Source organism: Podospora pseudoanserina, chromosome 1 (genome assembly GCF_035222485.1).
Source record: "Podospora pseudoanserina strain CBS 124.78 chromosome 1, whole genome shotgun sequence".
NCBI lineage: Eukaryota > Fungi > Ascomycota > Sordariomycetes > Sordariales > Podosporaceae > Podospora > Podospora pseudoanserina.
This window is the reverse complement of record NC_085920.1, coordinates 5,349,711-5,363,560: the sequence shown is the minus strand read 5'-3', so window position 1 is coordinate 5,363,560 and position 13,850 is coordinate 5,349,711. Positions and strand designations below refer to the sequence as shown.

Here is a 13,850-nt window from a genome sequence, read left to right as displayed (position 1 = left end):
GCTCCCATCACGAAGGGTAACTAGATAAGGGGGCCCTTGTTGCATTATACGATAACCTTTCTCATCCTACCCAAAAATCCCCCCATCCTCAAGCACCGTATCGCTGATCGCCATATCCTTGAGCCGTTCGTTTACCTCACTCTCCTAATTTTGATTGCCATTGACCTGATCGTGATTGCCACTGCCATTGACTCGAGGCATCTTGGCTGGAGGAAAATACCCATTTTGGCTGCCTCCCCGGGGAGGTGCACCATAACCACCACCTCCACCACGTCTGCCGCCGCCTCGGCCTCTTCCATAGCCGGGCGCCAAAATCCCATTGCCCTGGTTTGATGCAGGGCTGGGTGAACCATTGGTGTTGCCATTGAAGCCCCCGCGGCTGCCTCCCAAAGAACCCCTGGGAGGTCCTCCAAACGACCCACGAAATCCTCCCCGCCCACGAGGCCCTCTAGTGGTACCGTTGACAACCGGTGCATCCGTCCGCACGTCCTGTGAGTTCCTGTAGCCGTTTCCGGAGCCGTTTCCAAAGCCGGAGCCGTTCCCATTCGCTTGAGAGGTTTTGGACGGGTTGCCGCGTGCGAGTGCTCTTCGGAAGCCACCGTTCTTGTTGGTTCTCGGCTTGCCTTCGACAACAAACTGGATCCTCTTGACCGGGTTCGCAACCATGTCATTGCCTGACAGGCCCGTCTTCTCGAGCTCCTCTTTCGAAGCAGTCCAAGGTTGAAAAGCATTTTCCAGCTTCTCCAACCCGCTCACTTCGGGGATCCATGTTCGGACATAGGACCCGGACGGGTCATACTCAAAACCCTGCTTGACCGGGTTGAAAATTCGCATGTGGCCACGGGGATCGTTGCCGACACCAGCGACGTACTGCCAATTGGCCCAATTCGACGACACGTCATAGTCAACCAGCAACATCTCGTACCACTCTGCCCCGTATCGCCAGTCAATGTCGAGGTGCTTCGCCAAAAAGCTCGCCACATTCTGTCGGGCGCGATTGGACGTGTACCCCGTGTGTAGCAACTCGCGCTGCGAAGCGTCAATCAGTCCCATGCCCGTGGTACCGAGATTGAAGCGCTCCAAGATTTTCGCTACTTCTTCAGCGGTAGGCGACTGCCGAGGCAAAGCCTTCTCCTTGTCGGCCGACTTCCACTCTTTCGCCAGAAGACTCTCGTTGATGCCGCTGCCCTGTTGAGACCGCGCTCTCTCCTTGTCGGGTGATTTCAACTTTTTCTCCTGAGCACTCCCGTCACCGTCGCTGGCTGCGCTGGCTGCGCTAGCTGCGCCGTTGTCGCCAGTGTCGCTGTTCTCGCTGTTGTGGCCGTTTTGGGCGGTGATGCTAGCCATGCCGTCCATCATGTCGGCGGCATGGTCCAATTTATACCTCAACGTGCCCGTCAACTGGAACAACCTGTTCCCGTCTTTCTGGTGACAGAGCCTCATGTAATCGCGCCACAACAGTTCGGTCCGGATGGATTCCATTCCAGTGTTCTGTGCCTCGACTTCAGACATACCTTCTTCCTTTGTCAACGCACCAAAACCCTCAACGTCCTTGAAGGCGGGATCAGTACCACGTTCGAAGCTATCCATTGCGGCATGAACTTGACGGGCCGTGATGCAGCCCTGGGCTAAAAAGGCAGACAGCTTGGTGCTGAACTCGGTTCCAAGCAAGCCGTTGCGGGTCGCGTCATATGTGGTGGCGGCTCCGGAGCTGATCAAGTCCTTCAGCCGCTGGATGGCGGCGTGCTCGCCTCCTTGGTAGGGGTGTGCAGACTCTGCACCCTTTGGATACTCGGGTTTGTTCGGGAGGAAGTCCTTCACGGGCGCAACCAGGAACTCAACCAGGCGATCGAGTGAATCAGGAATATGGAACGGGGAGGACTGCGGGGCGACCAGGGCGGCATCAATGAGAGGCGGCAGTGAACCCTTCTCGATAGGCGGAAGAACTGGACGAGGCTTCTCGCGCAGGGGCAGCTGCTTCTTTTTATACTCTGTGAAGACACCGGGCAACTTGTCGATGGATTCAAGACCCGTGTCACGACTGCCAATCGCTACGTTAGCAACACGAGTAGACGGTCGTCGCCACAAAACTCAACTCACTCGTCAATGAAGTACTTTTCATCCACCCAAAGCTTCCATTTGGCCCCAACCTTTTTACACAAGGAAGCCACAGCCTTCTCGTCCGCCTTTTCCTCACTGCCCTCATGGCTGGTCATCCAGACAGCGCCGATTTTGGCATCTTTCTTGGCCAATTCACTGACCAGCGTCTCAACCACATCAGGAATTCTGCCCACACGGATGAAAAGGCCAGACTTGAGCTCCTTCAAGGTCTCTGAGAGGTCCCAGACAGCTTCGCCAAGAAACTTGGCCCGGTGAGGCCCGCAGCGGTGGTAGCCAGCTACCTGGCTACGAGGTGACCCGTACGGGTTCGTTGCACCAGCAGACTGGATGAACCCCGACACATCGATCTGTTGGGCATCAAAGACATACAGAGGGAGGTAGGCATCGAACTTCTCCTCATCTGGTGCGGTAGCCGCAGCATGGAAGAGGGGATTGTCTGACGTCCGAAGGTCACGGCGGATGATGTGAATGAGGATGTTCTGGGGTGCTTTTGAGGCCGTCATCGTTGCTCGTGAATGACTTCTATCTGAACTTGGTTGAGTCGTAGTCCGATAAACAAGCATGCACTAGGCACGCTCGGATCTGTCTTCCTGTCAGTCAAAGAGATTCGGCGATGTCACGCTGTCCAAAACAGACGCAAGATGGGAGGTGGGAACAGTGACGGAGGGGAATTTAAAGAGGGGGGAACACCGAGAAACTGACTTCTTCTTGAGCTAAGACCTAGTGGTTACGTATCTGAAATGGTGGAAACTGTGGCACGGCCGGTGTAGAGGTTGTCGGACACGAGTTGGGGAGACCAGAATAGCTGTTCTGGCAGGCTAGTTCGGATGCTAAACAGCTATGCCAAATGCTATAGAGCATTCCAAGAAAGCAATGTTGATAATCAGAGATAGACCAACGATGTCAATGAATAGTTTTTGACAAAGTGATGTGGGGGAGGAGGGGGGAGGGGGTGGTGAGGGTCAAATACACCTCTTGACCGAAGACCAGAAACTCGTCAAGTTCTTTACCAGGCAGCCTAGCAGCGTCTGGGGGTCTTTGGAAGAAGGAACGAGGTTGTTGAGAATGAGGTGAGGAAGGAGGTGAAGAGTAGATGAACAGGGACCCATGAGGAGGCGGGACATGGACTAAGTATCCGCAGGTACCTCGAAGGGGGGGGCAATGATGATGTACGACATCCTTGGAAGTGACTGCCATGAGTGGTCAAGTGTCAAAGAAAGACGCACCCCTGAGGGTTTGCGTGGGGTTGGTGATGGGGAAAGCAGCCGGGCTGCATGGCTGCATGGCTGCATGGCAGCATGGGCGGGAAGACGAGAATGCCGGGTGGGATGGAAGGGGTGGGTGATGATCCTGACCATCGGGCCAGAACAAGACCAAGAATATACAAAACTCATGACAGAAGGTCTCACCGGCATGCCGCCAGTCGACGGCTCCGAAGCCTTGTCTCTTGCGCCCACCAGTGACTCGAATGTCTGGGGAACCCCTTAAACGTCTTGGTCCACCGGCAGAGCAAAACTGTGACATTGTAAATGTCTTGTTAATCCTCATTTTTGATGGTTTTTTTCTTTGACGTCTCGTTCTTTGGTTCCTAGGATGGGCAAAGTGAGGCTTTTGGCAAGTGCAATCGAATTAAATATGCCAAGCGATATCTTGCCTCTTTGGGCGAGATTTAAGAAACGAACGAATGAAAAGAGCCGATTACTTCGATCGCAGCGAAGGGCCCCATCGCCCGACGATCGAGCCAAACAAAAAAGGTCATTGCTTCAAAGAAGGCCAAGGCAATTCCCATCCCTGTGGACAGATGGGAATTGGCCTATCAACAGCCGGGAATTCAAAGCCAAGGCTGCTCGTCCAGGTCCTCGGATGTGGTCCCGGCGTTGGTGTCTTGGCATCCCCGACGTCACTTCTCCATTTCTAAAATGCGCTGCGAACTTTTAAATTTTGGATGGACAAATATCCACTGACACTGGACCGGAGGCGTCTCCGGTCTCTGTTGGTGAAGAGGTTGTGGTGTGTGGACATCCACAAGAGGCCTTCATCGGTTTGTGTTCCCTGCAAGACCCTTTTTGCATTCTTGCACGACCCCTTGTCTGCTTTCCTCATGGCTACACAAGGAGATGTCATGACGAGGTAACTTCGTTTTTCTGTTGCTTCACTTTCGCCCTGCTCTTAGCCCTTACCCGAGAACCAACTGAAGATCGCCATCATCGGTCCATCCTCGAGTCCTCGCTAGCGGCAAACCCCAATATCAACCCGACCACTCCAGAAAGAACGACTTCCTTCTTTGCGGCAAAGATCGGTTCATGTTTCACGGCAGCAACTCTGGTACCTAGAAATGTTTTATGTAGGTACCGGTATGTAGGGACTCGTGTGAAGCCGGACGTGCCGGGGTCAAGGTTTTACGCCTCATCTTGTTGGAACGCTCACCGAATGTTCTTCTGGGCGTGGCGTTTCTGGTTAACAGACCACCTGGTCCCTGGTACTCTCTCGGGTGCCAGCACGACAAGGTCCATGGCTTCTTCTCCCAATACCTAACTTCCAGGGCCTTGCTCTAGATGCTAGCATAGCCGGAGGGTAACTGATCATTTGACGTCAAATGCAAGACAGAAATCAAGATCTGAACTGACAGTGTCTTATGCAGTGTTCGACTCACCCGCTGCTGTGCTATCGGAAAGCTTTGAAGGCTGATATTCGAAGAACTTTAGTCCCAAAGGTTCGCGTTGCCAAGTCTGGGGAAACCCGCCAACAGCGGGAGGACCTGTTCCCTAGCCGTTCAGCCACCCTAACCGATTTCCCGGGTCCGGAAACGAGGCTGATAACTGCCACGTGTGGCTCTATCAGGTTTGCCGCACATGAAGACGGTCGAAACTAGATTTGAGCTGACTTTCCTGGTATCCTTGTTTGGATGACAGCTCCCATATGGAAGGGTCCAGCCATGACTGAAGATATCAGCTTGACATCGAAACCCTCTTGCTCTCTAATCCAACCATGTCGACTGTCTAACTCCCCAGGAAATCCCAGCTGAGTTATTCAAGCAAAGCTTTTGCAAAAGTCGGTGTGGTTGATCTGGATCCATGTGTGGGCGGCGTGAGGGTATACCTACAACCTCACGCGATACGATGAACCCAGGTACCCAACATCACGGTCAATGACCTTGTTCCTAAACTCAACGAAACGGCATGCCGCTCACATGTCTCTAAATGTACCAGTCGCATGGTCATCAATCACCCATCTCATCGTCGAGACTTTTTTTCCCGAGACAGATCACCTTCCATGCACGGCACATTCGATTCCGTCACCGTGCATTTCACTATCCACCCACCCGCTTCCTGGTCTGATCGCGAGGTTCGACGACTTGCGCATCGATCAGAGCTTCTATTCCTTGTCGGAAATGCCATCATTCTGTTTCAGACCCTTCATACCCAGGGTCTTGGCTGGAATGTCTTGGATGCTGAACAATATTTTTGTCATCAAGGATATGTTCCCGGGTGGGTGCTATCAAGATTACGGTGCAGATTTAACAGGCATCACTTGGGCGGTTACTACCAACACATGACCTTGGTTGACCACCTAGAACGTTCCGAGCCTTTTCGGGCATGGGATAGACGCCGCCGTGGGTTGATTTATATCGACGTATATTGACTCTTGTGGGAACTTTGGCCTGGTCGATGCGGGATATCCCTCGTTCAGCGGTTGAATCGGGCGGTATATATGCATCTCGGCGACCCCGCTGTAGGACCCTGCGACGGAACCCTCGGCGGCTGTGGGTGTTGTGGAAGAGGAATAACCTGCCGCCACGAGGTAGCCACATGGTTCGTGGGGGTAGAGACGGATGATATGCTCCGACGGGCGATGGACCCGGCGGCCGCGATATTCTTCGCATGCGGCTGCACGGGCATTGGTGCTTGAGCTTGATGTATAGGTAGGTAGGTCCTTGGCGCACGTGTGCTTGAGAGGCACATATGCATAAGCTTTTACATATGTATGTAGTCGTCTCTTGATCTTGCGTTCTTGGCTGCCTTTGAATTCGAGTACCATACCAGAACAAAGAGTGCTAAGAGCCTGACCAAGAATCTCTTACTTGTTTGAACATGATCCTCCACTCTATGTCAGAAAAGCCGTAAAACTGCTATGTAGGCCACTGATATCATATCATATCCACCAACAAGCCCGTGTCCCACTATTGCTCTCGGCGCATGGTCTTCCAATGACGATGTCTTTCCTCACCTATCATACACCTCCCCCAATTCTTATCAAAACTCGGCATGCGCATCCTGCACCTTTCCCCCCCAACTAAACTTCTTCTCACCCTCCCCCTTCCCATTCCCCTTCCCCCCCACAAACAACGCCTCCGCCTTCACCGTCACATGCCCCGTAGCCGGGTCCTCAATCACCGCGTCCACCCAGCTCTTGTAATGCCTCTTCCCCCTCTCACGTTCAGGCAACTCCTCCTCCGTCCTTGGTCTTACTCTTATGATATAGAACCCATTCGCCAACGTCGCCTTTTTGTATTCGATATTCAGCTTGGCAGTCACACCCGCCAGCCCACCCCATTGCTTAAACGCCGCCCTACCGCAGCTCTCATCCAGAATAGTGGCTAAACACCCCCCGTGAACAACACCGGGCCAGCCGATGGTGGCCGGACCGAAGAAGATCACCGAGACGAGCTCGCCGGTGGAGGCTTTGTGGAAGATGCGCTGGTAGCCGCCCACGCCGCGGGAGCCGCGGAGGGTGTGGGCTGTGATGTGCTGGGCGCGGTGGGATGGGGGGAGGGTGTTGTAGGCTTCCCAGCTGGTCCAGGCTGGGTCGGAGGAGAGTTGCTGGACGATGGGGAGGCGGGAGGCTTGGGAGTGGAGGTCGGAGATGACGTATTTGTCTTGGTCGGTGTCGGGGGTGGGAGGGGTCGGGGGGGAGATGAAGAGGCGGAGGGTTGAGCCGCCGATTGTGCCGAGGAGGAGGAAGGTGCCGGCGAAGAGGAGGCGGGAGATCAGACGGCGGCGGTTGGGGCGGCGGTTGGGGATGGTTTTGGTGATGAGAGGCTCTGGGGGAGGGGGAGTGGAGGCGTCGCTGATGTGGATGGTTTCCGGGAGGGGTTCGGAGGGGGTTTGTGAGGGTGGTGGTGGTGGTGGTGGTGGTGGTTGGTTCCGGGTCGACTGGGAGGTTGAGAACGCGACGGCGGCGATAAGGTTTGGTCGGGGTTGGGCGGGGATTTGCCGGTGGGCAAGCCGCAGGAGCGGACGGTAGGTGTGTATTCTCGGGACCATTTTCGGGATGTGTGGTTGCGGTTGTGATCTCGGCGATCGGCGGAGGTGATACGGAGGAAAAAGGTTGGCTTGATTAAGGGTTGGTGCTTGGTTGAATTGCGGTGCCGTGCCGGTTTCCACGTTCCGTCCGGGCCGAGGCCGAGCAAGACAAGACAAGGGGATTTGCGCCTTGGTTCTGATTGGCTGATGATAAAAGTGGGATGCCAAGCGCTTGGAAGCGGAATCTGCTTGTTTTGCCTTGACAGCGGTGTCGATCGGGGCAGGGGTTTGTGCGATCTTTGACATCCACAACCGTTTTCAGAGATCAACGATCACAGCCTGATGCGGGCGATGAGGACATGGCATTTTTCCATTTGTTTCCGAATTCCCCAGACGACCGGATCGGAGGGAGTCACTGCCAGTCTTGGCCCTTGATTTAGCAGCAATTACTCACCAAACCCACGATCACCTTGCTATCTTGGGCCTAGTTCGTCCTGTCGCTCTATCGCCATGTCGCAGATCGAAGCCGCTCTTGTCAGTGCCGTCTCATGCGGTCCCGTGCCAGCGGCGCTCTGGCGTACTTTTGTTTCCGGCAATGTTACTGCCGGCGGCGCTTTTGACTTTCCAGGGCACTCCGTCCGATCCAGAACCGCATCTGACAGGTCACCGGGCTCTTGCTCATCAGGGCTGAATATATGCGGGTCATCCGTCTTGGGACCCAGCTGCACTGACATCAGGATTACGGGGCAATTCGTCCGATAGATGTGAGAGCCAGGCCAGGGTCAACCCCCATCGAAATCGATTTGTTTGGCGCTTCTATCTCGACATGTTGCAGTGGGTTTGAGTGCTTAGATATGGATCCTCCAAGAAAAAGGGCGGACACTGCCACGGGTCCCGAAGGGCTGGCCCCTTCTTTGATCGATGACGAAAGGGTTCATTTTGCTTGGGGTCCCGTCCTTTCTTTCCCCTGGATGTGTAGCTTTGCTCTCTCCTTCACCGCAAACGAATCGTCACTTTCTGTCATGACGCGCTGGATTGACTTGTAAACGCCTCAATTTTTTGGTTGGGATCGACACGTGCTTTACTCCCTCACCGTTTGGGCCCTTGGGACGAACCAAGGCTTGGAGAACTCCGGAATAACCTCATTACACGACCACTCAAACACGCTTTTCATCATGGCTTACGATTATGCCCTTGTGTAAGCTCTGCTCTCTTCCTTTGAGCCGCCCGAGACACGATCATGTGAATATACTAACTTTGGTGTCTAGACATTTAAAATACACGATACCCCTTGCTGCGTTGCTCACACTTATCGCCTACCCAATATTCCACCGAATACACTTCCTCCAGATTGGGAGTCTAATAGTTGTCTCCTTCCTCGCGACGCTACCATGGGACTCATACTTGATCAGAAGCAACATTTGGACCTACCCGCCAGACGCCATCATTGGGCCTCGTCTCTATGGAATTCCAATTGAAGAGCTGTTCTTCTTCGTGATTCAAACATACATCACCTCGCTCTTCTACATCCTCCTCAGCAAGCCATTGTTCCACCCTCTGTACCTCAGCACCCAGAGAAACCCACCGCAACGTATCGCCAGAGGCAAGGTTATCGGACAGGGCATTCTCGTCGCATTGACGCTCTATGGTGTTCACCAGATTAGAACTGGCGGTCCTGGCACCTATCTGGGACTTATTCTGGCATGGGCCTTCCCATTCGCCTTGTTGACCTTTACTGTTGCGGGCAGATTTATTCTAACCCTGCCCTTGACCTCCACTGTGGTTCCGATCATCATTCCGACAGTCTACCTGTGGCTCGTGGACGAGCTGGCTTTGGGACGTGGAACTTGGGCCATTGAATCCGGCACGAAGCTGGGATGGTGTCTGTTTGGTGTCCTTGACATCGAGGAGGCTACCTTCTTCCTCGCGACCAATATCCTCATTGTGTTCGGCATGGCAGTTTTTGACCAGTACTTGGCCATCATCTTTGCCTTCCCTCACCTGTTCCCCAAGGTGCCTCGGTCTCCCACGCCTTTGATGTTGGTCCAGAGCCGGTTCTCAAACACCAAGCAATACGATCTCGAAAGGATTGCGGGCCTGTCCGACGCTGTGACTCGGCTGAAGGCAAAGAGCAGAAGCTTCTACCTGGCCAACTCGCTTTTTACCGGCCGTCTTCGCATCGATTTGATTCTTCTGTAAGTCCACCCCACCTTCCCATCTTGCTCAGCATGTCACTAACAGCTCTCCAGGTACTCCTTCTGCCGCCTCGCCGATGATCTCGTCGACGACTCCACCTCCCGCGCCGAAGTCAAGTCCTGGACCACCAAGCTCTACAAGTTCCTCGACCTCCACTACAAGTCCGACATAAAAGCCAACAAAGCCCGGATCAACGACTATATCGACGAGGCTTTCCCACCCGAGGCAAAGTCAGCACTCAAGTATCTCCCAGCTACCATTCTCCCCTCTCAGCCTCTCTACCAACTCATCGAGGGCTTCGAGCTCGACTCCCAATTTTCTTTTCATGACTCCTCCGAGTTGGCCAAGTTCCCCATTGTCGACGAGGACAAGCTCAACTACTACGGCCAATGCGTGGCGGGAACAGTAGGCGAACTCTGCGTTGCTCTCATCATCGAGCACTGCGAGCCAGAGATGCCTGATGAGCGCAAGAAGATGCTCATGTCGGCTTCACGAACAATGGGCGTGGCGCTGCAATATGTCAACATTGCACGGGACATTGTTGTAGATGCCGAGATGGGAAGGGTCTACCTTCCCACTACCTGGCTCAAGGAGGAAGGTCTCACCCCAGAAGACGTCGTCGCCCATCCAAGGGGGAAACATGTGGAGAACCTGAGGAGGAGATTACTGAGCGAGGCGTTCAAGTTGTATGATGAGGCGAGGCCGAAAATGAATGGGATTCCCAAGGAGGCGAGGGGGCCGATGATTGGGGCGGTGGAAACGTATATGGAGATTGGGAGGGTGCTGAGGGAGCTGGAGGGGGGTGTGGAGCTGGAGAGGGGGAAGGCGACTGTTCCTGGGGGGAGGAGGTTGAAGACGGTGCTTAAGGCCTTGTTTTCTGCTTGATTGATCCGTTTTTAAGGTGATCAATAATAGGAACTCTAAAGAGACGGACGTGTTTGACTTTGTATATATGGGGGGCGTGCCGGTGTTGAGCAGACAAGGGGATGGGTTTCAGCATTTCACTCATAGCGAGCTGAGGAGTATGTCCTTTTTCGAAAAATTCATTCTCATGTACACCTAGACCGTTGGCGAGTTCGAAATAATCCTTCTCCGCTTTTTCACACATTATTTTGTGGACTTAGTCGTGATAGCACAACCTCAACAACGGAAATAGCTGAGCTCGAGCCAAGCCGTGAGACAAACTTAAGGTTATATCATTCTGTTATAAGCCCATGGGCCGGCACAACATATCACATACGATCATAGGCAGTTGAAAACACGGGATCCCGTCCGCTCTCCCCTAGTTAAGCAAGTAATTGACCGCAATGTTATTTTCTAGCCACCCTCGGCCAAGCGAGAGAGACAGCGGAACTCTTCCTCTTCCGGTGCAAGAAATGGACGGCATACCGAGCAGAGATGCTCCAGCGCACAACCACTCACAGAGGCAATATTTCCTTCTATCTACGAGGGAAGTCGCCGTCGGATAAAGAAGACTGGACTCCAAACGTCAAGACCGTTCGGGCAACGATTCGGTTCGCAATGTCCATGGGCCGACTCGACGCGAACCAACCGCAGGCCAACTGAAATACCTAACCGACCAACCACCACTCTCCACCGACCCTACACCTATTACCTCGTGCTATAGATAGCAGGTACCGCTTCAGCCGCCGAAGATGGGACGTTGAATACTTGGAGAACCGACTTCAAGCCAACCTACTAACAATCCTATTAACCCACGAGAATACGTAGAGAAAGGGGAAAAACGAGTGTATAAGCTAGATCGGACTTTGCATGGGCTTTAGGAGATCAGGGCATATCTTCGGGAGTGTATGCTTCAATCGGTAATAGTTGCCCTTTCGGCTTAGCCGCCCGGGCGTTAATAAATCAATCAATCAATCAATCGAACCTCTTGAACTAAAAACGCCGTAACCGCTTCAAAACACCAGATCCATCAGAAATTTCGGCCGGTTTAAGCTTCCCAGTAGTACGCCAATTGCGAGCTTCTTCGGTCGCTTCTTACCAAGCCCTCTTACGTAAATTGAGAGCCTTTTGCCCGGCCGCTTCCACAAGCTTCTTCGCCTTGATGAGGGCCTCGTCCTCCCTCTTTCGAACCATTTGCCGCCCATCGGCCACAGTAAGCACCCCCCCTGATTTTAAGCACCCCCCCCTTCGATGCCCGGCGAGCTCTGGCAACAGCCTGGGCCAGTTATGTGGCGCTCAGGCCCCTCTTCGTCTGAACCAGCTCGGTAGCCGTGGCGAGGAACCCCCTGATGAACCTCCCCACACCATCAACAAGTTCATCAGAAAGATCGTCAGGTAGCGAATTCGACAGCTTATCAGCCACTTTGTTCATCTACTTGAGGGTGACAGGTGTGCTGACGGGGAGGGCTTGAGGTTTGGGTGTGGGAGAGGGGGGTCTCTGGTCGAACCCCCTGCCGCAGTTCAACCAGTACAACAGAGGTATCGAATGGGAAGACGACAGTTCTGGTGAAAGCCGATAGAATGGGCCTTTTGGAGGCCTGTGAGCGCACACCCTGGATCATACCCAAGAATTCGATCTTGGTGATGTTTGTAAGGCCATTATGAACCAACACATCTAGGGCCTTGGCATGGTAATGTTTGAGCGGCAAAGACCACAGCATCAAAAGAGGTTGAAGAACATGCGTAAGATTTAGTGGTAAGCCGAAAGAAATGATGTTTTTTCTTGACAGTACTTAATAAATTGGATAGTATAATGAGATCCATGCCCATTGATGATAAGTAACCGATAAGCGCCTAGTTGAGATTTCTTCGAATGCTAGCCAAAGTGCTTCAGCCATTCCAAAGAAAGCTCCTCATTCAGATAGCAACCGAGGGAGGTCGATATCACAGTCTCTGGCTCCACTTCCTCCTGCTCGTGCCACTGGGTCATGTGAAGTTGGCCAGCCAAGACCAAGAAGGGTGGGCAAAAGCGCCCAACGGCCGAGATAGCTTCGAGCGCCGTGGTCGATTGCCTATTCTCAGGAATAGCAAAGTAGTGAGCTCTCTTGCGCTTAATCACGATAAGCTGGCTCTTGCCCACCCCGATTCGAAACCCCGTCTCGTCCATATTCCATATGTCCTCAGGCTGTAACCCATGCTCTTTGACGACGGCATCGGGCTTGTTGAAGTAGTTTTCAACGGCCTGGGGATCCTCTGAGTGCTTCCGCTCGCTCGCCGTGGTTTTCTGGTGCTGCTTGTGATGCCCGTGGCGGCGAATGAAGCGGGGTGCCCAGTTTGGTCCAACCTGAGGGGGATCAGCGAGTTCTTGGCGCGAGCACCTGGCTAGGAGGATCCGGTTTGCTGCCTCTGTGATAAACTCAGGGAGTACTGCCATATTGAGAGCATCAAGGCGATCGATATGCCGGCAAATCACAACTTCCTCTGGATCGCTTAGACGCTTGTGTGGTGGCTCACGCCCTTTGGTAGGCCCATGGCCCTCGAGGCGAGATTGAAGCTGACTGCGTTCAAGGCCATGTTCCCGGGCGACGCGTGCCACTGGAGCTCCCGAGTTTTCTTCTTGGTTTTGAAGGGCCGCTTGAATTCGAGATTCTATTTTGAAATAGTAAAAAAGCGGTGGTTTGGTTGAATTGTGAAGAAAATAAAACGAAAGGTCGAAAGTTTTTGATATTAAACCGGTGTGGAGATCACAGTGGTGAGCACCACTGGGCATGCTGGGAAAAGGATATATCGTCGGACATACACAAAGCCCGGCCTCAACACCATGCTGATTACAGCCCACGATGATTCTGTCACCTTGACTGCAACCGCGACTGAGCCTGACCTCGGCACCATGCCAATCTCAGCTCACGGTAACTCTTCCATCACTACCGCTCCCACCTCACACAGGCCGACCTCGGACAGCGGGACTTCAGCCGTTGCCACGACAACCAGGAGCAGTGCTGGGCGTGTTGACTTCAGGGGCTATGAATTGATGGTGCTTGGCGCAGCCATTGTCGGGTACAAGTGCCTCCTCTAGTCATCAGTATCGCGGCACTGGCTGACAGGTATGGCCAACATGCAGTGCGTGAACGTATATAACGATTGGATCGATCGAGCTTGGGCAGCTTGATTGATTTGATGCTTTTATGCAACGTGGCTTCATAGTGCAGTGGTTTGTGGCTCCGCGGTCACAATCAGGGACCTTCACAACACCATCCACAATCACCATCTGTCCTCTGGCAAAAGACTATTCACCGCAATTCCAGTCAAGATACTCGCCGCTCCATCAAAATGACATCAACAGAACATCAACATGACATAAGTGAGATGTGCTCGACCCACAATTGT

The 13,850-nt window shown here is 53.5% G+C and overlaps 3 protein-coding genes across 3 annotated transcripts; 1 reads left to right on the top strand and 2 right to left on the bottom strand.

Annotated features, from left to right (window-relative positions):
* Window positions 1-144: 144 nt before the first annotated feature.
* CRY-1 (Mitochondrial cryptochrome) lies at window positions 145-2,684 on the bottom strand (the record flags this gene model as incomplete). The annotated part of the gene is given in 3 exon segments (XM_062942777.1): window positions 145-1,271; window positions 1,281-2,041; window positions 2,101-2,684. Coding segments are annotated over 3 exon segments (2,472 nt in total).
* A 1,375-nt stretch (window positions 2,685-4,059) lies between these two features.
* On the top strand, window positions 4,060-10,731 carry QC764_115240 (uncharacterized protein). Its single transcript, XM_062942775.1, has 4 exons — window positions 4,060-4,465; window positions 4,763-8,562; window positions 8,633-9,559; window positions 9,614-10,731. The coding sequence occupies exons 2-4, from the start codon at window positions 8,540-8,542 to the stop codon at window positions 10,443-10,445; spliced, it is 1,782 nt and encodes a 593-aa protein (XP_062805779.1). The 5' UTR covers window positions 4,060-4,465; window positions 4,763-8,539; the 3' UTR covers window positions 10,446-10,731.
* On the bottom strand, window positions 6,375-7,670 carry QC764_115250 (uncharacterized protein; the record flags this gene model as incomplete). The annotated part of the gene is made up of 1 exon (XM_062942776.1): window positions 6,375-7,670. The coding sequence occupies one exon, from the start codon at window positions 7,668-7,670 to the stop codon at window positions 6,375-6,377; it is 1,296 nt and encodes a 431-aa protein (XP_062805780.1).
* Window positions 10,732-13,850: the final 3,119 nt, after the last annotated feature.

Bases quoted from the DNA above. Each gene is read 5' to 3' on its own strand.
- QC764_115240 (XM_062942775.1), top strand. From the start codon at position 8,540: ATGGCTTACGATTATGCCCTTGT. The intron at 8,563-8,632 runs GTAAGCTCTGCT...TTTGGTGTCTAG, and splicing joins GCTTACGATTATGCCCTTGT to ACATTTAAAATACACGATAC. The intron at 9,560-9,613 runs GTAAGTCCACCC...ACAGCTCTCCAG, and splicing joins CGCATCGATTTGATTCTTCT to GTACTCCTTCTGCCGCCTCG.